At 40.7% G+C, this 26,872-nt stretch overlaps 1 protein-coding gene across 5 annotated transcripts in view; it reads left to right on the top strand.

The window, feature by feature from the left end:
* Positions 1–26,872, top strand: part of nlk2 (nemo-like kinase, type 2) — a 211,650-nt gene that overhangs the window by 157,726 nt on the left and 27,052 nt on the right. For 3 of the 5 annotated variants that reach the window (XM_078548113.1, XM_078548110.1, XM_078548112.1), the window contains one exon: positions 104–226. In XM_078548113.1, coding sequence (XP_078404239.1) covers positions 104–226 — 123 coding nt within the window. The remainder of the gene's footprint in view (positions 1–103; positions 227–26,872) is intronic. The other 2 variants (XM_078548111.1, XM_078548114.1) reach the window with 1 other exon arrangement.

Below are 26,872 nucleotides of genomic sequence, written 5' to 3'. Positions count from 1 at the left end.
TCGTAACTGTCCTTGCAATGGTTTATGCACATTGTTTTGTAATCATAATTTTTCAATAGAAACTAGCAAATTTAAAAAGCACAACTTTGACTATCCTAAGCAGTTAATTATTTGCCTCTGGCAGTTGGACTTGATCACAGACCTATTGGGAACTCCATCACTAGAAGCCATGCGGACAGCATGTGAAGGTGCCAAGGCTCACATACTCAGGGGTCCTCATAAACAGGTAAGGCTTTTCATGCATCAGATTTTGTAAACATTAAGCTCTTGGTTTGTCTATAAGCAGCACTGCTTAGTAAAAGGAAGTCATCAAGAAGATCTTAAGTTTATGGATTGTTGTTTATATACTTGGTAAAAAATAATTGTAAGCTACAGTTCTTGCTGTTTATATATCGCCTTTATTATACAACAATTTCATTAAAAGTTTAAAAATGATTGAAATAGCTGTTTATCCCAGTAACAATACTTTGTCAATTTCCTCTGCATTCACTTATACTTGGGATATGATTCCTTTGACTTTGGCAGTCCCTTCAGAATTTCATACATTTCATATTTATCTGATAGCCCAGATGGTGGACTTGATTTTTTGGTGCCACTGGGATGGGAATCTGAGGCTGACAGATGCTAAAAAGCGTAACACTATTAGCTTGTGTGCCAGTTCCCGGCTGCATCCCATTCTGGGGCCCTTTTATCAGAGGTGGGATGGGGGAGAGAGCAGCAGAGCTATCCGCCCTTATGCAGTGGGTAACCAATCCATTGAGCCTGTTATCAGAGACCAACTGGGATTTTCCAGTCAACCTCCAGGTTCCCACAGTTGGCAGACCAGGGTGTGGGCAGTGCCCCAGGCAGGCCCAGAACCCTCCTTGCTGACTTGCATGCCGCAACAGCCAGAGGCTGCCCTGCAGAGGGGTTTTGCCTTACAGACCCCAACCCTTGCCAGACATTCCAGCCTGACTGGAAAAGTTATTTTTTAGTTGGAGAAAGAGTGTCTCTGTTTTAAAGTGCCCACTTACTCATTTCCTTCCATTGCAGTATCCCTGCTGCTTTCGAGCTAAAAGACCTCTGGCCCTCTAGCTTTGAGAGCCTGCCGTTAATTGAACAGCAAGCCATTAATTGGCTGCCCTGTAGAAAATCATTTTGAGCGTTTCCCACATAGTGTGGGCTTGTTACCCCCAATTTTGAGCCTGACAGCAGGGCTCAGGAACCTGCAGGGGAAACCTTGCCCTGTGTGTCAGTAAGTCATTCAACAATGAAGACAATGGTCTGGATTTTGTGTTCAGTGGAAAATGAACGGCACTAGCTTTACACTTGCTCACACTTTTGCTTTTGCACTATAACTTGTAATTAGAAAGCTAAAACAGTGTGATGCTCTCTAGGCCATTGAGGACCTGCAATGTGACGAGCAATTGTGTATCTCCTCAGCCAATCAAATTGAGAGAACCTCCCTGAGTCCCAAAGTCTGAAGCAGGAGATTTATGTTAGAGTAGTTAATGTCAAAATCATGTACAGAACGCAAACAAAAAAAGTGTGAAGAGAGCTGAGAGACAAAGTTAAAACGTTTAATTTTTTTTTAATATTCAACACTCAAAATCTGAGAATTAGTTTCCATGCTCACCTAGAGATACGGCTTGTTCTGGAGTTCGAGTCTTCAGTTCTACAGCCAGGATGTTGTCAGGGCCCGTAGCCTTTGCCGAATGTAGTACTTTCAGCCATCTCTTGACATGTGGTGTGAATCTAATTGGCTGATGACTGATATCTGGGATTCTGGGAACCACAGGAGGCGGCGAAGAGGGCATCATCTGTCGTCACTTCTGGCTGAAGATGATTGCAAGTGCTTCAGCCTTGTCTTTTGCATTAACATGTTGGGCTCTGCCACCATTGAAGCTGGGGACATTTGAGGAGCTTCCTTGCTGCTGCTCCTGGCATGCTCTGCTACACTCCTCATTGAATCAGGATTGGTTCCCCTGGCTTGTTAGCAATGGTAAACTGAGGGATATGTTGGGCCATGAGGTTGCAGATTGTGGTTGAGTACAAATCTGCAGTTGATGGCCCACAGTGCTTCTTAATGCCCAGTTTTGAGCTCCTACATTTGTTCTGAATCTCCCATTTGGCATAGTGGTAATGCCATACAGGACTGTGGAGGATATCCTGAAGGTGAAGATGGGGTTTTGTCTCCACAAGGAATGTGTGGTAGTCACTCCTGCCAATACTGCCATGGACAGTTGCATCTGTGTTAGGTAGATTGGTGAGGTCAAGGTTTTTCCTCTTGGTCTTCTCACTATCTGGGGCGCAGGCTGCGTCTGGCAGCTATATCCACACTGCCTGGTCAGTAATGTTGTTACCACGCACATTCTGTGCCCCTGCTATCCTAAGTGCTTCTTCAAGTGCTGTTCAATATGGAGGAGTACTGATTCTTCAGCTGATGGAGGGTGGTAGCTGGTAATCATTAGGAGGTTCCTTTGCCCATGTTTGACCTGATGCCTTGAGATTTCTTTGGGTCTGGAGTCAAATGTTGAGGACTCCTGACTGTATACCACTGTGCTGCCACTTCTATCTGTCCTGCCACTGGGACTGGGCATGTCCAAGGATGGTGATGGAAGATAGGACATTGGCTACATCCTATTCAACATGGTACAATTTTTTTCAAAGGTTCCTAGAATGGGACTAATGGTACAAAATTGCAAGTTTTTGTCATTTCCCTGATTAGAGATTGGACTTTTGGGAAATGGGTCAGGGGGGGAATCTCAGTGTGATTCTGGAGAAACGTAGAATCACTGACAGCAGCTTTTGGGTTTGATTGCATCATGAACAAACAGGAGCATACTCCTTCATGCTCCTGTGTTCATGATGAAAAACAATTCATGCATTTGTTTTGCAAGTGTGACAAAACAATAGACATCTAAGCCAATGACATCAGCAGCACTGATGGAGCTCAAGAGATTGGATCATTTATATTGGAGTGCTGTAGACGCCACTCCCTCCAAATACTGTTTACTGTGCCTTTAAAGGTAACTTAATTTTAATCTCATGAAGAAAAAGCTGATATCCTGACTCTAACATTGTTCTCTTTCTGCATTTGCTTTATGTACTTTTGTGCTTGGTTAAACGTTGTGGCTGGAGAGATGCAGAATGTCATTGATTCTGGCATCTTTGTTCTGTGTCTTCAAGAACCATAGTAACTTGAAGGTTACTGGAGACAGACCTTCAGTCAGCTACTTAGCAGATTAATTCTGCCAGTGAATTTCTCAGCCCTTCGACTTAAATTGACTTGCTTATTTATTCTGACATTCAGCTGGCCTTGTGTGCAACCAGTAGTATAAGAAGGTGACATAAATTATTGATTTGAAAATTCATCTAATCTGAATTCAGTTTCCAATTTCATGACAGAAGGTTTGCTACTTTAAAATCAAAGTGGCCAAATGAAAATAAGTATTTTAAATAGTAAAATATCCACTGTAATTTCACAATGATTCTTCATTGTTTGGGAAACTGGTATTTAATGATGTATAGCTCTGTTAAAGTAATAAAAATTCCCAAGGCACTTTGCAAGAGCATCATTAAACCAAATTTTTGACACAAACACATAAGGAGCTATTAGGGCAGACGACCAAAAGCTTGGTCAAAGAAGTAGATTGTAAAGAGCATCTTAAAGGAAGAGAGGTTTAGGGAGGGCATTCTAGAAGCTAGGGCCTTGGCAGCTGAAGGCACAGCCGCCAATGGCAGAGGGATTAAAAGTGGGGACAAAAACAAAAATTGCTGGAAAAACTCAGGTCTGATGGCATCTGTGGAGAGAAAGACAGTTAACGTTTCAAGTCCATATGACTCTTCTACAGAACAATTGGGAATGTGTAGAAAAGCCATGGTTGAAAGTGTAGCTATCTGAGGGTTGTAGGGCTGCAGGAGATTAGAGATAGGGAGAGGCAAGGCCATGGAAGGATTTGTAAGTCAAGTTGAGAATTTTAAATTCAAAGAATTGGGCATTGGGTGAATGGGACTTGGTGTGAGTTCAGTCACAAATAGCAGTTTTGGATGGCCTCAAGTTTAGAGGGTAGAACATGGGATGCTGGCCAGGAGCATTGAAAAAGTCAAGTCAAAAGGTAACAGACATGGACAACAGGTTCAGCAGCAGATGTGCTGAGGCAAAGGTGGAGTTGGGCGATATTAGAGCAAGAGTGATGGGCGGTTTTTGTGTTGCATGTATATGTGGTTGGAAGTTCATCTCGGACTTGTGTGACACACCAAGGTTGAGAACAGTCTGGTTCAGCCTTGGGCAGTTGCCATAAAGAGGGATGGATTCAGTGGCTAGAGAATGAGGTTTGTGGCAGGGACCAAAGTCAATGGTTTCGATTTTTCCAACATGAATTTAGAAAAAATTGCTACTCATCCAGTGCTGAATGTCGGGCAAGCAATATTATAAATTAGAGATAGTGAAGGAGTGGATAGAGGTAGTAATGAGGTGGTGCTGGATGTTATCAGCGTAAATGTGGAAACTGACGTTGTGATTTTGGGTAATGTTGCCAGAGGCAGCATCTGTGAAATGGGGCAAGGCCTAGAATAGTTTCATGGGGGATACCAGAGGTAACAATGCTGGTGTGGGAGAGAAGCCATTGCAGGAGATTTTGAGGCTACGACTAGATGGGTTAAGAATGGAAACAGGTGCACACAGTCCTATCCAGCTGGATGATGGTGGACAGGCAACAGAAGAGGATATTGTGGTCAAAGGCTGCTGGCAACTTGAGAAAGCTGAGAAGGATATTTATTGTTGGTGTGGTCACATAGGGTGTCCTTTGTGATTTTGATGAGAGCTATTTCAGTACTGTGGAAGGGGCAAAAATCTGATTGGAGTGATTCAAATAAGGACTTCTGGGAATGAAGGGTATGAATTTGGGAGGCTGCAACATGTTCAAGGCCTTGAGGGGAAAGAGAGGTTGGAGATGGGGGCTGGTTGCGTATAATATCTGTTTATGTATCCAATTTTTTGTATCACTGGCTCCTGCCAATGCAAGATGGCTGCCGATACCCATCTGCGCATGGGTACTGATCTGCGCATGCACTGAAATCCAGTGACATCACTGTCAGAACCTGCAGCCTGTAACTCAAAGTAACAGAAGGGGCAGAAAGGATTTGCAGACTGGAAACTAACATCTTTTGAGATATTTTACTGCAGTCATGTTGGTGAGTGTTTCTAAACTCTGTCTCACTATTCCAGTAATGTAAATAGGTTGCTGAGTGTTAGACAGGGCAATATATTGTAACATTTGCTGCAACCTCCAATCCATTTACATTACTAGAATGGAAAAGATTATAGTTTCCAGTCTGCAAATCCTCCTCTTCTAACTCTCTGTAAAAAGAGTTTCCAAAATCCATCACTGTCATTCCAGGATAGAAATTCACAACTTTCTGTCCCCTCTTGCCTGGGCCAGGGCCAGGATGACCCTGCATGTGCCCTGCTGCACATTGCCTCCTATAAATATGGCAGCCATTAGCCCAGTCCTGTCATCCGCATACAACTGCATATGCATGGCGTTGGCAGCATACATGCAGCCTTTTTGTATTTTTTTTTAGCAGCTATGATTAACAAATTAATCAACAAAGATCTGATTTTCAAATTTTTGCAGTTAAACTGCCCTGTAATCACCATAGTAGCATTTGGTTGATTGATGTTCAAATTGTATCTTTCAATTGTTGAAACAAATTAAAATGTTCTCTGACCAATTTCATCATCCTTGATAAAAGTAAGCATTGTTCATATTTAAGCAAATATGCCATTTTAGCAAAAATGAAAAATACAAATGTTTGTTTAGAATTCAAACTTGGTTTGAAATCTCTACTAGTGTTCTAACCCTCAAATTTGAATTATGCAAAATTTAAAAGTGTCTTTAAATTTTTCTTTGCAATACTTCCCCCCCCACCCCTTCTGAAGGCACCGAATATACTGCATGACAAGGATACTACCCATAGGTACTGGCTGTTCTCTTGCCTATCAGTTGATCCTCCTTTATTTGTTAACCTATGCATTCTATAAGGCTATTTCAACTGGGAGGCTTCAAAATTGAACCTAATATTATCACCTGATATCTACCCACGCACACTAGAACAGGGATTAATGGATAGGAGTCAGGAGTGTGAGCCTTGGTTTATTTTTCTGTCTCTAGCCCAGAGGTACTAAGGATAATTGCAGATTTCCTACTGCATTCTAATTGAGAATATCTAACTCTGTATTGAGTGGGACCTGAACTTATGACCCTTCCTATCAGGCTTAATTTGACAGTGGCAGTGTCTTGCTTCTTCTAAAAGGATCTAGTATATTTCTCTTCAAGATGTCGTTTTTAGTGTTCTTTTATGGAGGATGCACCTATTTATTTTCTTCAGATTGTACCCTTCTAATGAGTTGGAGTAATTTGTTACCCAATAAGACCTGCCTCTGTAGCAAGCACAGTGTTGGAAATAAGTTCAGTGGAAATAATGTGGCTGCAGTTATACACAGAAATACAACAGGTCATTCAGCCCAACTGGTCAGTGCTGATATTTTCCTTCCATGCTAGCAAATAGTTCTAATCACGTTATCAACCCTATTCTTATCTCCCTTCAACCCTTTTTCCTTCATCCACCTATTCAATATAATCTTGAATGTTGGCAGTTTCTGTCCGCACCCTCAACAGTGAGTTAAGAAATTTCTCTTGCTCCTTGTCTTAAATTTCTTTCATTTAATCTTGTATTCTAGTGAACCTGCATTTTATCTTCTAAAGTCTCAATGCCTTTCCTATAGCTTGGAGCTCAGTGCTACAAACATATATTCTGTAATCTTAAGGTTCTGTTTAGGCTCATCATTACCTCTTGGTTTTTATATTCTATACCTCTTTTGATAAAACTAGAATTCTTTGGTTGATAAAGATGCAAATAAAAAGACTGAGGTGCTATATTTAATGCCTTATGAACCTGCACCCCAATATCCCTTTGTTCTTCCACATCACCATGCCAACTTCTATTCAGAGTATAAAAACTGGTACATTTTTAACCAAAACATGTCATCATACAATTACTAACATTAAATTACAGCTGCCACATGTTAGCTCATTTCTTCACCATATCATTGTTGTCCTGCAGCTTGCTTTGGTCTTCTAAAGGATGAATTCTTTATCTTTTTTGTACTGCCTGAAAATTTTGACCCCACTCTCTCTAAACCTATATCAAAATCATTGACATAAGCAGTGAGCAAAAATGGCCTCAAAACTGAATTCTGTAGCCTGCCATTGCCCACTTCCAGCTACTCTTTGAAAAAAAATTGCTCTTAACTCTAACCAATTTTATTAACCTCCCTTTAATTTTATGCCTCTTCATGTCACCTCCCAAATCTGTACCCATCTTAGAAGCAACTCCATGTTTGAACATTTCGAATCAGGTTTCTGCTTAAATTAGTTAAAGATTTTACTTTTTTGCTCCATCGCTGTTAAGCTAACTAACCTGCACTGAAGTGGTCCTAATTGAGGAGCTAGAGAATATCCTGCAATGGATTACCTTCCCTCCATCTGCACCAATGCTTCAAACGATCTTTTCTTGGCTAACCTCTTATTTCTTAAATCTATGCTGCCCCTCTGTAATATCAGGAGACTTGACTGTGTACTTTCTCCTCCATGCTATTGGTCATCTTTGCTGATGCCTCAACTCACCCTGCTGTTGCATCCCTCGTTTGTGCATTTGTTACCTTGGGTCAGCTGCTTCTATGCCCCCTGGCCATTCTCTGTTCCGCTCTTCTTAAATTTGAGCTCAAGACGATCTGTGATTCGTGTATCCTAATGACCTTCACCAACGCCTGAATTTTAAAATTTTCATTCTAGTATTACAATCTCTTCCTCTCTTTGTAAGCTTCTATGGCCCTACAACCTTCCAGAACTATGTGCCTTCAACTCTGCCTTGTGCATCCACCACTGCCTTCACCCCAGCACTGACCAATGCATATTCAGCTATCTAGGTCCTGAACTCAGGAATTCCATTCCTAAAATTCTCTCCATGTCTCTCTCCTTTTTAGACTCTTCTTAAAACCTATCTCTTTGACCAAGCTTTAGTCACCCAATCTAACATCTCCTCCTTTTGGCTCCATGAATTTTAATCTGAAAACACTGCTGTGGCACCATGATTTTTTTTCATGTTTAAGGTGATAATTAAATTCAAGCAATTAGTCTTCTGTAGTAACTTCCCATGTGGTACCTTGTCAAAGGCTCTCCTATGGTCCATGTACACTAAATCCATGAGGTTTCCACCATCCATCATGCCTCTTACCTGGTTTGTCGACACTATGATAATTTTTGAAATCTGTGCTGGCTACTTCTAATTTCTCTTTACGAATTAAATTAGTTAAAGATTTAATTTTTTGTTTGCTCCATAGCTGTTAAGCTAACTAACCTGTAATTGCCAATATTGGTTCAATCTTTTTTTCAAAAAATGGGTGGTACTTTGGACAATCCTGTTCCCCGCAGCACATCCACACTCAACAGAGCAGAGAGATATAACTTCTAGTGTAATTGCAGTTATCTTTCTCATGTCCCTCAAGATCCTAGGATGTATCCTATCAGACGATGTGTCTTTAGCTTACTAAATTATCTAAAATTTTCCCTTTTATTGATCATAATCTCTTGAAAATGGTCCTCACAAGGAAACAGGAGTGCTTCTTTATAAAACTTCATGTATTAATGGAATGATTGTAAGAATTATTATCCATTAGTATCATTTGAGAAAAACACCTCATTTTGAACTTACAATGAAGAAGCTATTACTGTCTGCAGTTAATGTTTGATTCAGACCTGGGCTTTCCTTTCAGGTCTGGTGATAGTTGATTAATTGATTGGACAACGCACTTCAGAGGAGTGGCAATGGCAGTATTCTATCTGGGACTGAAGTGGTGGATATGGAAGGCAGAATTAACAGGAAATTAAAAATAAAATTCCAGAACTTAAATGTAGTGGGTGTAAATATAGAAAATAATTGTATGAGAATTATTAATTTATACTTCCATCTCTAACATGCAGTTTTTATTATGACAGAATTTTGCAACCGGGATTATTCTCCTTAAAGAAGGTTAAAGGAGATTTGAAAGAGGTGTTCAAAATTATGCAGGGTTTTGATAGAGTAGATGGGGAGAAATTAGAACTGAAAGAAGGGTCAGTAACCAGAGGACACACGTTTAAGGTAATTGGCAAAATAGCCAGGGGGAATGAGAAGAAATATTCAGTGTATGTGGACTACAGAGAAACCTTTGAGAAGGTAATACATAAGAAATTACTACAGAAGATTAAAAGCCTATATTTTTATGCCAGCGAGTTATGACCTGGAACACACTATCTGAAACGGTGATGGAAACAGATTGACTTACAACTTTCAAAAGGACATTGGATATATACTTGAAAGGAGAAATTTGTGGCTCTTTAGGCAAACAGGGGTATAGGATTATTTGGATCACTCTTGCAAAAGAGCTAACACTGAAATATGGGCCAAATCATCTCCTGTACTTTGATTCTATAGTAAATTCAAGCCCTTTTCATTCAGATTAGAATATATTCCAGTTTAATAGAGCCAATTATTTAATCTGGAGTGATTGACGAACATTTCTTCAAAGTAGCATGAACTCCCTTGTGAATCTTTCAGTAATTGAACTGAATTGTCTGGAGGAGTAGCTGTCTAATGAAATGCTGTAATGAACTTTGCTGCATAGTAATGATGATTAGAAATTCATTTCTTTGATTCCAAGTGGATGAAACCTCTGTTGCAAACTTTGTCATTTGAAATTGTGTTACTGTCAGATCAGGTTATGTCCACTAACCTCTTGTAGATGGAGACTTCAAAATGACAGCAGCAGCCTAAATTGGGAAGTACCTTTAACTTTTTGACCCTTGGTCCAGCATGACTGCATTTTGATCTTCTAAAAATATGTTTAAATCAAGAAAGGAATTGTTTGCTTTCAGTTTATTCAAACAATATAGCCCAGGTATAAATGTGCTTCAATGCCACTACTTGTTTGAATCAGTATTTTAACTGAGAATATTTGACTAGGGACTTTTTAAAAGTTATCTGACATCTTGTCAGAAGGCACACCGTGTTTCAAGAGTGTATTTTTATAGCAGAGCCGGTTGAATAATTCAGCCTGGGCATGAGTGACTTGGCAGTAGAAAGTTATAGCAGGTTGTGGAAATGGAATTCGTAAAGTCTCGGGAGGACAACAAATTATTGTATTGAAATCCTATTAAGTGATTCAAATGCCGATGTTCTGTATATAAAAACCAGAACTTAAAACAGTACTATCTATGAATACAGAAAATGCTGGAAAACCTCAGCAGGTCTGACAGCATTTGTGGAGAGAGAAACAGAGTTAACGTTTCGAGACAATATGAGCCATCATCAGCTCTGAGATGTGGGTATCACTGGCAAGACCAACATTTATTGCCCAATCTTAATTGTTCCCGAAGTTGATGGTAAGCCACCTTCTTGAACCACTGCAGTCCATCCGGTGCAAGTATGTCCACAGTGCTCTCAGGTTCCAGGATTTTGATCCAGTGACAGTGAAGGAACAGCAATATAATTCTGAGTCGACAGTTTGTGGCTTGGATGGAAAATTGCAGGTGGTGGTGTTCCTGTGCATTTGCTGCCCTTATCTTTCTAGTTGGTAGAGGTCGCAGGTTTCGAAGGTGCTTTCGAAGGAACAATCATTAGCGAACGTCACCACCTCTGACCTTTTATGATGGCTGTTGATGAAGTAACTAAAGACGGTTGGGCCTAGGGCACTACCCTGAGGAACACCAGCAGTCATGTTCTGCTACCGAGATAATTGACCTCCAACAACCACAACCATCTTACTTTATGCTAGATATGACTCCAGCCTGTGAAGAGTTTTCCCCCGATTCCTACCGATTTCAATTTTGCCAGGGTTTCTGCCAGGGTGATGCCACACTTGGCTGAATGTTACCTTGATGTCGAGGACAGTTACTGTCACCACATTTGAGTTCTTTCGTTCATGTTTGAACCAAGACTGTCAGGAAGTCAGGTGCTGAGTGGCCCTGGCAGAACCCAAACTGAGCATCAGTGAGCAGGTTATTGCTGTGTAAGTGCCTCTTGATAGCACTTTTGATGACCCCTTCTATCACTTTGCTGATGACAGAAAGGAGGCTGATGGGTGATTGGTGGATTGGATTCATCCTGAATTTTGTGGGCAGGACAGGGCAGGTTTCCAAATTGTACTGGAACAGTTTGGCTAGGGAGAGCAAAAAAACCTAAGAATTATTTTGTTATTAAAAATTTCAGCCTGAAGGGCAGATGGTTCAATTTCCATGCAAATTAACTGTGTTGCCTGAACTTGCCAGCTGTGTTTCCAGATCCTGTAATGAGAAACAAAATATGGTTCTAAATCTCTCTTAGATGCAAATTCCTTTGCAACACCTATTTTAGACTCTGGGAATTGGAACATTTTTCATTCTAGAGTGGTTCCTGGAAGATCTGTTCCACATCCACCACCCTATGTATAAAATGGTTACATCTCATTTTGCAGTACCAGTGTGCAAGTACAATCCCCTACTCCATTGAGTTGGATGAAACAGTGCTAAATGGAACAAATAGTTAGGAAAATGGAAGAGCATTGGAAAGATATTTGAAGGTGAATGTAGTTGAAATTTTATTTTGAAATGATCAGATGGACTGTAGAGTTTTTTTTTCTCTAGTCCCAGATATTGGTTGTTGCTGTTTTCCTAAATTCCACTGTAAGGTGTGTAAAATCTATAGTCATGTGATGTCAAAGCTCGAAAGACCCATCACAGGGCAATACAGAATAATGGGAGGTGAGATTTTAAAGAACCTTATCTTGCTCCAAGTGAGATTTTTCTTTACTGTGTTCTCTAATAAAGCTACATGTTTTTGGTAAGGATTTGAAATTTTTTGAAATTTAGCAAGAATTTGAACACAATGAACTTTTCAGCATTAAAGTTCATTGAAATGTTGGATATGCTTAATAAAGTTAATTGTAGAATTTTGGCTACTTGAAAGATGCTACAACACTCTCTTTGAAGTACAAAAGACATTCAGCATACTGACTCCAAACCAAATAACAGCCTTCCTTCCACTATAACAATCTGGGCAATGTCTAATCTAGTGTCATATCATAACTTTGGGACTAAAATTTGATCAGTGTAAGCCAAAACTTCCACAACATAATATCAACCAGAATATCCAGAGTTGTCATTGTTCTTGCTGCACTTTCACTTAAGCTGACAAACGCCCTTCCATTGGATCAAGTTGTTGTTTTCTTCAGTTTCTGCCTTAGAGCTCCAATCTTAATTATCCCTCTGACTTCTGAGAAAAAAATAACAGCTAATAATCATTACTAAAAGACCTGGAGTTTACATGTTGGAAAAACTAGCTATTTTAAAAAATTAATTTGAGATGTGTGCTTCGCTGGCTGGGCCAGCATTTATTGCCCATCCCTGGTTGCCCTTGAGAAGGTGGTGGTGAGCTACCTTCATGAACCACTACAGTCCATGTAGTGTAGGTACACCCACAGTGCTGTTACGAAGGGAGTTCCAGGATTTTGACCCAGTGACAGTGAAGGAACGGCAATATATTTCCAAGTCAGGATGGTGAGTGACATTGGGTGGGTGGGGCGAACTGCCAGGTGGTGGTGTTCCCATCTATCTGCTACCCTTGTCCTTCTTGATGGTAGTGGTCATGGGTTTGGAAGGTGCTGTCTAAGGAACCTTGGTGAATTCCTGCAGTGCATCCTGTAGATGGTACACACTGCTGCTACTGTGTGCCAGTGGTGGAGGGAGTGAATGTTTGTGGATGTGGTTCCAATCAAGTGGGCTTCTTTGTCCTGGACAGTGTCAAGCTTTGAGTGTTGTGGGAGCTACAGTCATCCAGGCAAGTGGGGAGTATTCCATCACACATCTGACCTGTGCCTCGTTGGATGGTGGACAGGCTTTGGGGAGCCAGGAGGTGTTACTCGTCGTTCGATTCCTAGCCACGATTCATCTAAGTTTTAATAGAAAGACATGATAGAAAAATCTCATGTATGCATTGAATTGGAATCTTATCCATTTTTGCAGGGCGTGTTTCAAATCTGGCTCAAATCTACATTCATTTGCTTTTGAGTTGGAATAGGCATTTTTTGGCACATTTCTTCTCTGGGCGTGATCTTAAAGTTACATACCTGATATCTTGTAAGCACTAGATTCCAAGAAATTTTAAGCATAAGTCCTAGGCTTGAATTGTAATTGTCATGCTGAATTGCTGTTTCAGTTCAGTTCTTGGCATGAAGTTTCCAGATGAATATCTGCTTTCTCCACTTAAGTTAACTAAAACACAAACTACAGGTAAAGTGAAATAAAAACAAAATGCTGGAAATAGTGAAGAGTTACAATTGAACACAAAACAGTGGGATTTTCTGGTTCCCCCCGCTGCAGCAACCGTCGCTGGTGGTACAGAAAATTTGCCAGACCAGCAAAAGGCCCATTGACTTCAGACGGAAATTCCGGGACTGGAAAATCCCACCCGTTAACTCCGTTTTTTTCTCCACAGATGCTGCCAGACCTGCTCAAGTGTTTCCAGCACTTTGTTTTTATTTTATTTCAGATTTCCAGCATCCACAGTATTTTGCTTTTATACAGGTAAAGTGTAATTGCTTCCAGATTACAAACAAAAATAAAGTCCTGATTTAGAATTCACATTGTGGTTGACATTTCGTTGAGGGCTAAGTAAATTAAATATGTACAGCATTGTTTGAAAAAGAACTTTTGAATATGCAGTTGCATAAGAAAGTCCATTGAGTTCTTATAATAAATACAGTTGAAATTTTTTCTGCAGTGGACTCCATCAGACACAATTAATAATCATAGATGTCTGACTCTCACCTTGGTCAAAAAGTGCCATAACTTTCACAGTTGCCCCTTCTCAAGCACAGCATATAGCTGAAAGTTATATTTAAATTATTAAATGCTTTGTGAAAAGCCCCTACCCTCAAAGTAATCTTGTGAAAATATAATTACGGTTGGATTTTCAGCAGATGAAAGAAATTTGGTTGATATTGCAGAACCTGGTTTTCAAAAGCTAGTTGACAAGATTCACTCACTGAAGATTTTTATGGTAAAATTAAAGGCTCATGGTGAAGTATGAAATTAGATTGAAATTGTATTGTTTTACTTGTTAGGTTTGTAAGTGAATCTATGTACTGATTTTCTAATTGATTGTACCATTAAAACAAATTCACCTTGTTGATTCCCAATTTTAATTATGCAATACTAGCAGAATAACTTTGAAATAAAAACCTAGTGTCATCATTGCATGTTAAAGTTTGCTATTGAACACAAGTTGAGTTTCATTAAACTATTTTATTCCATTCAATATTCCGTATTATGCGCAATCTAAAGAAATGCAGAATAGCCTGTCTTGCGGTTCTGAAATGCTAAAGTCATGTTTTATGTTATGCTATTTTACTTAGTTATTAAGTACTAAGCTCACACAAATGTTTAAGCAGACCATGCATATATATCGCTTTCCATTGGCAAGAAAAGTATTCAAAAATCCATCCTCTAGCTTCCTGGTACCCTTGGAAGAATATGTATTACTGCCAATAGCATTTGAGTCCACATAATGGCTCCTCAGTGTTGCCAAAACACTATCAAATTTGGGTTCATCATGAATGTTGTGTTAAAGACCCTGATATTGCCTCGATCCATCATGACTAGAATTGTTGCTGAAAGGTTTTTTGCTATTTTCCTAAAGTTCCACCATTCTAACCAGTGGTAAGATGACTTTTTCATGGAGATGTAGGGAAGACTAGTTTTTGCCCTGCTGTCACTGCAAAGCAACAGAATCTCAACCATTGTAATTAATGTCCCAAAGCAACTATATACTAAACATTTTAGTGCTAGTAACTAACTAAAGTATTCATTAAGTTATGTTGCATATTTTCATTTGAAAGCTTAATGCTTTGTTAAATATTGGCAGTTTATCTAGTGTTTTGATTTAAGATGCAGATTTATCACAGGCTTCGTAGTTCACTATTGCATTCTAAAATGTGAAATTGAGCTAGCTGTAATCACATTACATCACCACCTTTTTTAACATACATATTTTGTAGATATAGCTCCTCCATTACATTGTGTGCAAACAGTTTTGGAGCTCTTGCAGGTTTTTAATATAATCAAGTACATTCCCTTTTTAAGTGTAACTCTAGTAGAACATTTTGTGCATACCAGTCTGGTGCTATCAGGGAATGTGAGGTACATCCTCAGTTTGTACCAGGCAGAACTTCATTGTACAATTGTTTTTTAAGCCTTTGTATTCATTTGATATTTTTGTTTTAAAATATGTACAATGTGCATAGATATATTGGAACATCCTCATGCACGACTTGCATTCATTCAGCTTCTTCCACTTTGAAACTTGGATAGATGACAGGGAAAATAATGCACAGGCCTAATAACACCTTCACTGATGTAAAGGGCAGGATAGAATAATTGCAAATCAATACCGTACAAGGTCTGCAAAGCTACAGCTGAGGTTTAGGTTTTATTCAATCTAAAAAAATCTTTGCCCAATGCTGATGGGGAAATACTGTATTTAGAAAAAGCAGGTCTAATGTATTAGAGTTATAGAATCATTTACAACACAAAGGAAGTAATTTGGCTCATTGAGCCCATGCCAGTTCTCCATGGAGAAATCCAGGCAGTCTCACACTCGTGCTTGGTCCCCGTAGCCCTACAAGTTTACTTCCTTCCAGTGTCCATCCATTTTCCTTTTGAAATTATTGATAGTTTCTATATCCACCACCCTCATGGACATCAAGTTCCAAGTCATTACCACCAGCTGCATAAAAACATTCTTCCTCACATTCCCCCTGCATTTATTACCCAAATTTTTAAACCTGTGTCTCCTGTATTGAATGATTTGCTGAATACTGTCTTGAGGCCAACTAGAGAAGTCCAAGGCAATGCATTCAGCAATTAGGGGGTGCACCATTGGTCTAATGTTTCTTTATAAACAAAATTTGAAAGTAATGACATTTATTGTTATTTATCCAACCCTGCCCCCACCATCCCCACCCTGAGGTTGGTTGCATCCTAGCTGTAAAAAGTACTTGCATTCCTCATCACTGCAAGTGATTGGCTCAGGATGTTTTTGCTATTGACAGCTCTAAATGAATTGGAATGCTGGCAGTCCAGATCTTTTTGGAATAGATATGTCTGTGAAAGAATCTAATCTGTTTGTTTAGAAACTCCAATAAATCATTTTTAGTAAAGCTATATTTTGGATCTATAACCAAATTTTGTAAAAGCATAATGCATCTCTCTAGTAGCAGCCTCTATCTTTTTTTTGTATAAGTCATGAAAATTATAATTTTATTTCATTGATATCGTTGTGTTACGATTTTCTCAGATCCTCTGACCCTTGAATAGGTGGTTGTTCAACAATGCCAACTTGACTCAATGAAGAATACTCCAAGTCAGAGCTTGTAGGTTCAGGACTTGGTCTAGACTTGGTCTTCAGTTATTGTCGTTGTTATTTTTATTATTGGCTATCCCTCGTTAGCAAAGCTAATTGTCTTCCAGGGGTACGAAGATGGCTGATGAAGCCAATTTGGGATCTGCAGACTTTATGACATCGGGCTTTTGTTGTCATATGGGATGTCTGGTCGTGTTATTATTAGTTTGGCCCATTGTTCTTTTTGCCGCTCTCGCTTTTCCTCTTTTTGTCGTCACTGGGTCTCAATGCTGGGATCCTTCCCACAGACTCTGTTGCCAACTGGTTCGATGATGGCTTCCCAGGAGTTGATGTCAATGTTGCATTTCTTCGTGTTGTCTTTCATCACATCCTTGAAATGCTGCTACTGTCCTCTTGTGCATCTACCCTGACTGAACTAGGAGAAAACTACCTGCTTTGGTATCTGGCATCCGAACTATATAACCAATCCACTGAAGCTGTTAGTGGGTGATCATAATCTCGATGTTTTTGAGAGGACACTGATGTTCGTGTGTCTGTCTTCCTGCTTAAGATCTCCCACAGGCAGCACTGGTGACTCCAGTGCTTTGTGGTGCCTCCTTTACATTGTCCGTGATTCAGCCCAGTACAGTAAGGTAGGGATCATGACTGCATGAAGTCGGTTTCAGTTTTGATGTTGTGAACTTCAAACACTAGCTTCCTCGGGTGGCCAAAGGCTGTACCATCAGATTTCAGGTAATGGTGATTTTCTTCATCAATCTCAGCCCTTCTGTAAAAGATAACTTCCAAGGTAATGGAAGTGTTCCACATTTTCCAGGCAATCATGAATCCTAATCAATGGGGCTGGGGCTGGGGCAAATGCCTTTGAAGCTTGCCGATGGAGAACTTTAGTCTTCTGAATGTTGAATGTAATATTTTCATATGCCTCACTAAATACATCGTTGACTCTCTGAAGATCAGTTTCCGACGCAGCACTTGCTGCAGCTGCATCAGCATATTGGAGCTCAATGACTAAGGTTGAGGTGGTCTTAAATTTTGATTGGAGTCACCTGAGATTGAATAGTTTTCAGTCCACCTGAAGAATAAGCTGCACTCCAGGGAGCTTGTCAGATGGAGCATAGCAGCAAGGAAGATCAAAAAGAGTTAGGGTGATGACACAACCTTGTTCAACTCCTGTCTTAACTTCCAAAAGGGTCTATAATGGATCCATTGTTAAGGATCACTGCTCGCATATCATCATGAAGTAGGCAAAGGATGCTGATGGATTTTGGAAGACATCCATACTTCAAAATCTTCCAGAGTGCCTCATAATTTAGAGTCAAAAACCTTTGTCAAGTCAAAGAACACTATGTAGAGGGACCATAAAACGTAGGAGCAGAAGTAGGCCATTCAGCCCATCGAGTCTGCTCCGCCATTCAATGAGATCATGGCTGATCTGATGATCCTCAACTCCACTTTCCTGCCTTTTCCTTATAGCCCTTGATTCCCTTACTGATTAAAAATCTGTCTATCCCAACCTTGAATGTATTTAACGACCCAGCTTCCACAGCCTTTTGCGGTAAAGAATTCCACAGATTCACCACCCTCTGAGAGAAGAAACTTCTCCTCATCTCTGTCTTAAGTGGGCAACCCCTTACTCTGAGATTATGCCCTCTGGTCCTAGATTCTTCCACAAGGGGAAACAACCTCTCAGCATCTACCCTGTCAAGCCCCCTAAGAACCTTATGTTTCAATAAGGTTGCCGCTCATTCTTCTAAACTCCAATGAGTTTACTCATCCTCTCCTCATAAGAAAATCCCTCCATACCCAGGATCAACCTAGTGAACTTTCTCTTGACTGCCTCCAATGCCAGTATATCTTTCCTTAGTTAAGGGGACCAAAACTGTTCACAGTATTTGAGGTGTGGTCTAACTAGTGCCTTGTATAGTTTTAGCAAGTCTCCCCTATTTTTATACTCCATTCCCTTTGAAATAAAGGACAACATTCTATTTGCCTTCCCTATTACCTGCTGAACTTGTGTGCTAGTTTTTTGTGATTCATGCATGAAGACCCCCAAACCCCTCTGTGCTGCAGCTTCCTGCAGTCTTTCTCCATTTATATAATATTCAGCTCCTCTATTCTTCCTGCCAAAGTGCATAACCTCACATTTTCCCACATTCTATTCCATCTGCCAAGTTTTTGCCCATTCACTTGACCTGTCTATATCCCTCTGTAGACTTCTTGTGTCATCCTCGCCACTTGCCTTCTCACCTATTTTTGAGTCATCTGCAAACTTGGTGATAGTACATTCATTTCCCTCAGCGAAGTCATTAATATATATTGTAAATAATTGTGGCCCTAGCACTGATGACTGTGGCGCCCCACAAGTTACAGGTTGCCATCCTGAAAATGCCCCCCTTATCTCAACTCTTATCTTCTGTTAGCCAATCCTCTATCCATACTAAGATGCAACCCCAACACCATGGGCTCTTATCTATTTAAGTAGCCTTATGTGCGGTAGTTTGATATTGTTCGCGACGTTCTTGTCATTGCCGAGCTGTAAAATCATGTTGTTCATGCCTCTTGATGGCCTAAACCCACAATGAAATTCAGGGAGTTGCAAGTGTAAAAAGTCGGTTCAGAAGGATTCTTGTAATGATTTTTCCTGCAATGGAGAGATGCCTCTGTAATTTCCACAGTTGGATTTGTCCCCTTTCTTGAAGATTGTCACAAATGTGGTGTTCTTGAGATCATTCCGCACTTCCTCTTCGTTCCAGACCTGTAGGATGAGAGCATGGTGCTGTAATGTTAGTTCCTCTCCTCCATGCTTAAAGAATTCAGTGGGGATTCCATCTCCACCTGCTTTGTTGTTCATTTGTGATGGTTCTCATCACCTCAAAAGCCATTGCAGGGGTTCCAAAATCTCTTCTGACTGGGTGTTGTGGGATGAAATTGGAAAGCACTGTCATCAACAATTGATTCTTGATTGGAAAGGTCTTCAAAATGCTCCCTCCAATGGGAGAGTGACAGCTTCCCTTTCCGTGATCAGATTTTGCCTCTCTTTGGGCCTCAGAGGAGCTGGTCTTTGATTGCTTGGGCCGTAAGTGGTCCTTGTGACATTGAAGAAGCCCCATTCATGTCAGTGAGATGTTGAATTTCCTATGCCTTACCTGCCCAACACATGTTCCTCATGTTGCAGGTGCACCTCAGCCTTTGCTTGTGGGTAAGTCAGTTTCTTTTGCTTTGAGTTTGGGTCATTCTGCTAGGCACAAAGTCTTGTGCTTGTGATCAATCAGTTCGTTCATATCCTGATCATTTTTATCAAACCAACTTTGACAGAAAATCCAAGTGTCTTGTTACAGGCATTGGATGATATTGAACTTAAGGACCTCCCAAGCACTGTGGACACTTCTTCTGTTCTTGATTGAAGTTTGAAAGTTTTTCCCCAAGGTATTATTGGAATTGGTCTCTCTTAATTCAGTGATTGATGGACATAATTGAACAAATAAGTCAGTGATCAGTCCAGCAGCCATCAGCACCTGTCAATGCTCTGCTGGTGTTTGCGATTCCGGGCATGGATGATGTAGTAGGTGCCAGTGCTTGGACCATGGCTATTGCCATGACGTTTTGTACTTGTTTGTCTGGCCGGACAAGGTATTGATGATGATAAGCCTATGTTCTGTGCACTTGGTAATGTTATGATATGGCAGGTGGTATTTGCCAGGCTGACCAAATCCCAAAGGAAAACTTGGCCAGGCTATCACACAATTTTGCAATTTGTATTTATTAGGAGAAGGTATGTGCAATGGAGCCAGAAGTAAAGGGTCCACTACCACCTTTGGAGATTTTAAAGATGAAAATTATCCAGTGTAACCACAAGGTACACACTGTTGGTATAAGGAAGGTATTTCATAGCTTCTCTCTCTCTCTCTCTCTCTCTCTCCACGCTGGAAATCCAAGGCCTTGCTTTCTGGAGCAAGCAAACATTTCTCTTAGGGTGAAGCTTCTACTTCACAGTAAACTCTCTAAAATCTCTCATGGTCACTCCCCATCTTTCCATCTTTCTTTAAATATATTTTCTCCCTCTTGATCTGTAAATCCCATTGTTTAACCCTTGCTTTGGAAGTTACTTTTCCCAGAATATAAAAAATCTTTCATGTTGTCATTATGGCCAGTACTTTTGGGGCAAAATAAACTTTGCCTCATCTATTTTGCCAGTTGTAAAACATCTTATGTCCCTTCAAAAAACAAACAACCTCTCAACTTATCTACATTTGCAAATTACATTCACACTGCATCTGCTGGGACTTCATCTAAGCTCACCCATCTCCATCTCAAAATGTCTGATTTACACTTAACCCCTTTGATTCAAACCTTACAGCCTGACAATCTTTGGTTTAATTAAATTAGTCCTTCACACAAACAAACGCACACAACATAGCCCCCACAAGCCTGTTTTAAAGTATCCCACAGTAATACTAGGGAAAAAAAAGATATTTCGTTTATGGTAAGGAGAAGAATTCTAATCAAGTTTCCAATTCCTTCCCTGCCAATAGTTCTGTTCCAGAGATTGGAATCTTGTCCAACTCTGGCATTGAAGTATCCAAGAAGAATAAGCCTGCCCTCCTTAGGAATACCACAGTGGTCAAGTTTGGCTTAGAAATCTACCTGTTGCATCATTGAAGTCCAGAGTTGGGACATATGCACTGACCACAGAGTGGCGAATTGGCTCCTTGCCAATTTATGACGAATCATGAGGTTTTTTAATTCATTTATTGGATGTGGGCATTACTGGCTAGGCCAGCAGTTATTGCCCATCCCCAATTGCCCTTGAGAACGTGGTGGTGAGCTGCCTTCTTGAACCACTGCAGTCCATGTGGTGTAGGTACACCCACAGTGCTGTTAGGGAGGGAGTTCCAGGATTTTAACCCAGCAACATTGAAGGAACAGCGATATATTTCCAAGTCAGGATGGTGAGTAGGTTGGAAGGGAACTTGCAGGTCATGGTGTTCCCATGCATCTGTTGCCTTTGTCCTTCTTGCTGGTAGCAGTCATGGGTTTAAAAGGTGCTATCTAAGGAGTCTTGGTGTGTTGCTGCAGTGCATCTTGTAGATGGTACACACTGCTGCCACTGTGCGTAGGTGGTGCAGGGAGTGGATGTTGGAGTTGGTGGATGGGGTGCCAATCAAGCAGTCTGTTTTGTCAAGCTTCTTGAATGTTGTTGGAGCTGTACTCATCCAGGCAAGTGGGGAGTATTCTATCACACTCCTGACTTGTGCCTTGGGGATGGTGAACAGACTTTGGGTAGTCAGGAGATTAGTTACTCGTTGCAGGATTCCTAGCATCTGACCTCTTGTAGCCAAGTATTTATATGACTAGTCCAGCTCAGTTTCTGGTCAATGGTAATCCCCAGGATGTTGATAGTGGGGGATGCAGCGATGGTAATGCCTTTGAATGTCAAGGAATGATGGTTAGATTCTTTCTTGTCGGAGATAGTCATTGCCTGGCACTTGTGTAGCACGAATGTTATGTGCCACTTGTCTGCCCAAGCCTGGATATTGTCCAGGTCTTGCTGAATTTGGACATGGACTGCTTCAGTATCTGAGGAGTCGTGAATGGTGCTGAACATTGTGCAATCATTAGCGAGCATCTCCACTTCTGAGCTTATGATGGAAAGAAGGTCATTGATGAAGCAGCTGAAGATGGTTGGGCCTAGGACACTACCCTGAGGAACTTCTGCAGCGATGTCCTGGAACTGAGATGATTGACCTGCAAGAACCACAGCCATCTTCCTTTTGTGCTAGGTATGACTCCAACCAGCAGAGAGTTTTCTCCCTGATTCCCATTGACTCCAGTTTTGCTAGGGTTCCTTGATGCCACACTCAGTCAAATGCTGCCTTGATGTCAAGGGTAGTTACTCTCCTCTCACCTCTGGAGTTCAGCTCTTTTGTGCATGTTTGAACCAAGACTGTGATGTGGTCAGGAGCTGAGTGGTCCTGGCAGAACCTAAACTGAGTGTTGGTAAGCAGGTTACTGCTAAGCAACAGCTGCTTGATAGCACTGTTGATGACCCCTTCCATCACTTTACTGATGGCCAAGAGTAAACTGATGGGGCAGTAATTGGCTGGGTTGGATTTGTCCTGCTTTTTGTGTACAGGACATAGCGAGGCAATTTTGCTCATCGCTGGGTAGATGCCAGTTTTGTAGATGTCCCCGAGCAGCTTAGCTAGGGGCGTGGCTTGTTTTGGAGTCAGTATTGTTGCTGGAATATTCTCAGGACCCATAGTATTCAGTGCCTTCAACTTTCTCTTGATATCACGTGCAGTGAATCCAGTTGGCGGAAGACCAGTAGCTGTGATGCTGGGGGCATCCGGAGGAGGTAGGAATGGATCATCATTCAGTACTCCTGGCTGAAGATTCTTCCAAGCGCTTCCGCCTTATCTTTTGCACTGATGTGCTGGGCACCCCCATCGTTGAGAATGGGGATATTTGTGGAGCTGTCGCCTCCAGTTAGTTGTTTATTGTCCACCACTCTTCATGACTGGATGTGGCAGCACTGCAGAGCTTAGACCTGATTCGTTGGTTGTGGAATCGCTTAGCTCTGTCTATTGCATGCTGCTTATGCTGTTTGGCATGCAAATAGTCCTTCACCAGGTTGACACCTCATTTTTAGGTACTTGGTCATCCAAAGCTCAGCTGCCCATGTCTTAACTCGCAGCAAGTCTCATTCCACTATCACCCCATTGCTCGCTGACATACATTAGCTCCCAGTCAAGCAATGTCTTGACTTTAAAACTCTTTCTTGTTTTCAAATGGCTTTTGGCCTTCATGCCTTGCCCCTCCCTATCTCTGCCATCTCCTCCATTTCCACAATCTTTTTAAGAGATCTGCACTCATCAAATTCTAGCCTCCTGTGCATCCCAATTATGATTGGTGGTCATGCTTTCAGTTGCCTAGGCTCCAATTTCTGGAATTGGATGAAGGGACTGATGGTACAGTAAGTCCTCACTTTTATGTTCCTGAAAATCGCTACTTTAAGTGAAATGACTTTAAGTAAATCATAGGTTCTCCGAGGAATCAATGTTAAAGCCAGAGTTTGCTTCCTTCAGACATTTCTCGCCCGTAAAAAATTACGTACAAGTTGAAATACACCACAATACATGTGCGACACCACTGTGCATTCCTAGCTGAATCCTACACCTCTCTTTTTCTTGTCCTCATTTTCCCCCTTTAAGTCATTCCTTAAAACCTATCTCTTGACCAAGCTTTTGGTCATCTGACCTAATATCTGTTTGTGACTCTGTCATACTTTGTTTTGTGATGCTCCTGTGAAAAGTGCCTTGGGACATTTCATTATGTTAAAGGAGCTGCCTAGATATAAGTTGTTGTAATGAATGAGAATTACCAGCAAGCCCTTGCTGACAGCAGGAGCCAAAATGTAACTCTTGCAATATGAAAGTAGCTAATGATCTTGTGACTGTATTTGAAGAGCAAAGAGTTCTCCTGCCTGACATCGTTTTTTCAACCAATTCCACCAAAACCAAGTTTAACTACATATTCGTGATGGGATTTCGCTGTGCACATCACAATTTTTAAAGTAATTTTTTTACGTTTCGAATCATTTTTCATTTTGATATGCAATTTGAAGCATCCACCCGAGTCATCTCATTGCTAAAGAAGGGTACTTATTCCAAAAAGCTTGAGTTTTCCTCTGGCTACAAATGTGGGATAGGAAAGAAAGGAAAAGCTCTGGATTTGCATTATTCTAGAATTATCTTGCAGGCAAATGTCCAGTATGCTCTCTAATACCACTGACAATCAGAACTCTTGGAGATTCAGACAGCTGTATTGCTACAGTGACACTTTTAAAAAAAAACATTCTATTCCAGAAAATTGTTTCTAATGTGCATTATAGGGAGGACCTGTTCATTACCCTTGTATACACTGATTGTGGTAGATACCACACTGTTCTACTCTATTGAAGGATGTTTCAGTAGCTTTAAAGCAGGATGCTGGGGTGGCAATGTCGCTGGACTAGTAATCCAGAGACTCAGGCTGATGCCCTGGGAACACAAGTTCAAATCCTGCCATGGCAGCTGGCGGATTCAATTAATAAAATCTTGAATTGAAAGCTAGTTTCAATAACGGCGACCACGACAGCTATCATCGATTTGTTGTAAAAACCCATCTGGTTAAATAATGTCCTTTAGGATAGGAAATCTGCCATCCTTATCTGGTTTGGCCTACATGTGACTCCAGACCCACAGCAATGTGGCTGACTCTTACTGGCCTCTGAAATGGCCTAGAAATCCAAAGAGTTCAAGGGCAATAGGGATGGGCAACAAATGCTGGCTTTGCTGGTGACACCCACATTCCATGAAAGAATGAAGAGAAAAAATAAATTGGAGACATTTTAATTACCATGTTTAGCTTCTGTGAAATTTCTCATATTCTGAAAAGTAGCAGTATTTTATAAATACCATTTGTTCATTTTATTCACCATCAACAGTTTTTCCCCCACATACTTGTATCCATAATAATGATTTGAATATGACATTTGTTACAATCTCCTTAGACTTTTAAAGCGAGATTCAAATTTCCAATTAATTGCTGAAAGAATGAGACATCAAGATTTTGTTTTTAAAACTTTTACTGTAACAAATGACAAAATTGACTAAATTTTTTTTTGCAGGAAAGTTTATTTTAAATTACAGAAAAGAGATTCCCCATTTAACTTCTAGCACAAACTTAAAAACTCCCACTACTATTATACATTCTCTGTCCCTTAAGTGGACACTTCACCTTCCAGGAACCAGTCTAAATTATTCTCAGGTCCTGATGGATGGCTTGCTTCCTTTTTACTTGCCCAGCCAAGCAACGTATGATCCCAGAACTGACTTTCACTGAGGGATACACTGTAGACTCCTTTAGCCCCAAACTTTCAGCCTCTCAAATCCCCTCAAACTCGGTCTTCAATCTGAGCCCGGGCTCTGATCCATGCTCTCTGTGGTAAGCAATAGAGTCGACACTTTTTCTGCTTTAGGTGCAGGACTTGGCAGTCTCTATATCCTGCTGTCTGCCTCTCCGATGACAGCACACCACACCAAACAAACTCCTGCATGCCTGTGATATTTATATGTATGGAAGCCTGTAACCTGACCTCAAAAATGGCTTCCTTTGCTCTGTTCCCCATGGCAACATGAAACACACTAGCCTTGTATATAGGTAGCTAATTAGCAATTCTGTCTTTGATCCCAACTCCCTTTCATCTTAGAAGTAAATTGATCATTTATAGCACAACTATTTACAACCCAATACCAACAGCACTTTTTTGAGACTTTGGGAGACTCAGGGTCCACACATGGTATACTCAGACTCCTGCTGTTGTCTCTTAAGGGTAAATATCTTGCACCGCCATCTCAGTAAAACAAACCAAGTTTTCCATTGATCTCTAACAATCAAACCACCCAGGCTTTCTGTCAAACAGACTGCAGAGCAGGTCACATGACCCCCTTCATTTACCTTAAATTTAAAGCTACAGCCACAGATTATAGTAACCTTAAACCAAAAGATAAAGTCCCAAAAGCGTATCTTATAAACCTCATAATTGTAACACATTTCCTTCTGAAAGGGGAAAGGTTTAGGGGAACATTAGGGGGAACTTCTTCACTCAGAGTGGTGAGAGTGAGGAACGAGCTACCATCTGACGTGGTAAATGCGAGCTCACTCTTAAGTTTTAAGAATAAATTAGATAGATACATGTATGGGAGAGGTCTGGAGGGTTATGGATTAGGTGCAGGTCAATGGGACTAGCGGAATAATATTTCGGCACAGACTAGAAGGGCCGAATGGCCTGTTTTCTGTGCTGTAGTGTTCTATGGTTCTGAAGCTATTTGGTTTGATCTTATGGAGTGGTGATATGCATGTTCAACCCCAGTTCTGAATTATAGATCTGCTTTGGTATGGTACCAAGCTGAGAACTGGTGCAATTCTACAAGGGGGAGTCTGAGGGAGCCTTATTCGACTGCTTTTTTGTTCAGGTGATGTGGAGGGGATCTGATATATGCCATTGCCCCCTCTAGTGACAGTGATGGCCTAAGGAGGATGAGAAAAAAAAGGATCATATTCATGGTATTTGGTAGATTTTTGAGAGAGATTAAGGAGAGCTATATCTTTAGTCATGCTTGATGTATGTCAATTATGTTTGATAAACTCTTCTATTTGCATGCTGTGCCATTTTAAAGTAAAAGTACAGAATTTATTATTTCTACCATATTACGATTGAAGTTTAAAAAGCTTCTGTTACAAATGAAAATTACCAGCATTTGTACTGCATTATTTATACCCAATATTTTCCAGCCAGTTTCTTTTATATTTATAGTAATGTACTGTATAACAAACAATGAGGCAGGTTTTG

The sequence above is a fragment of the Cetorhinus maximus genome, chromosome 9, assembly GCF_964194155.1.
Source record: "Cetorhinus maximus chromosome 9, sCetMax3.hap1.1, whole genome shotgun sequence".
NCBI lineage: Eukaryota > Metazoa > Chordata > Chondrichthyes > Lamniformes > Cetorhinidae > Cetorhinus > Cetorhinus maximus.
Note: the sequence above shows the minus strand (reverse complement) of the source record. Positions and strands in the feature narration are given on the sequence as shown.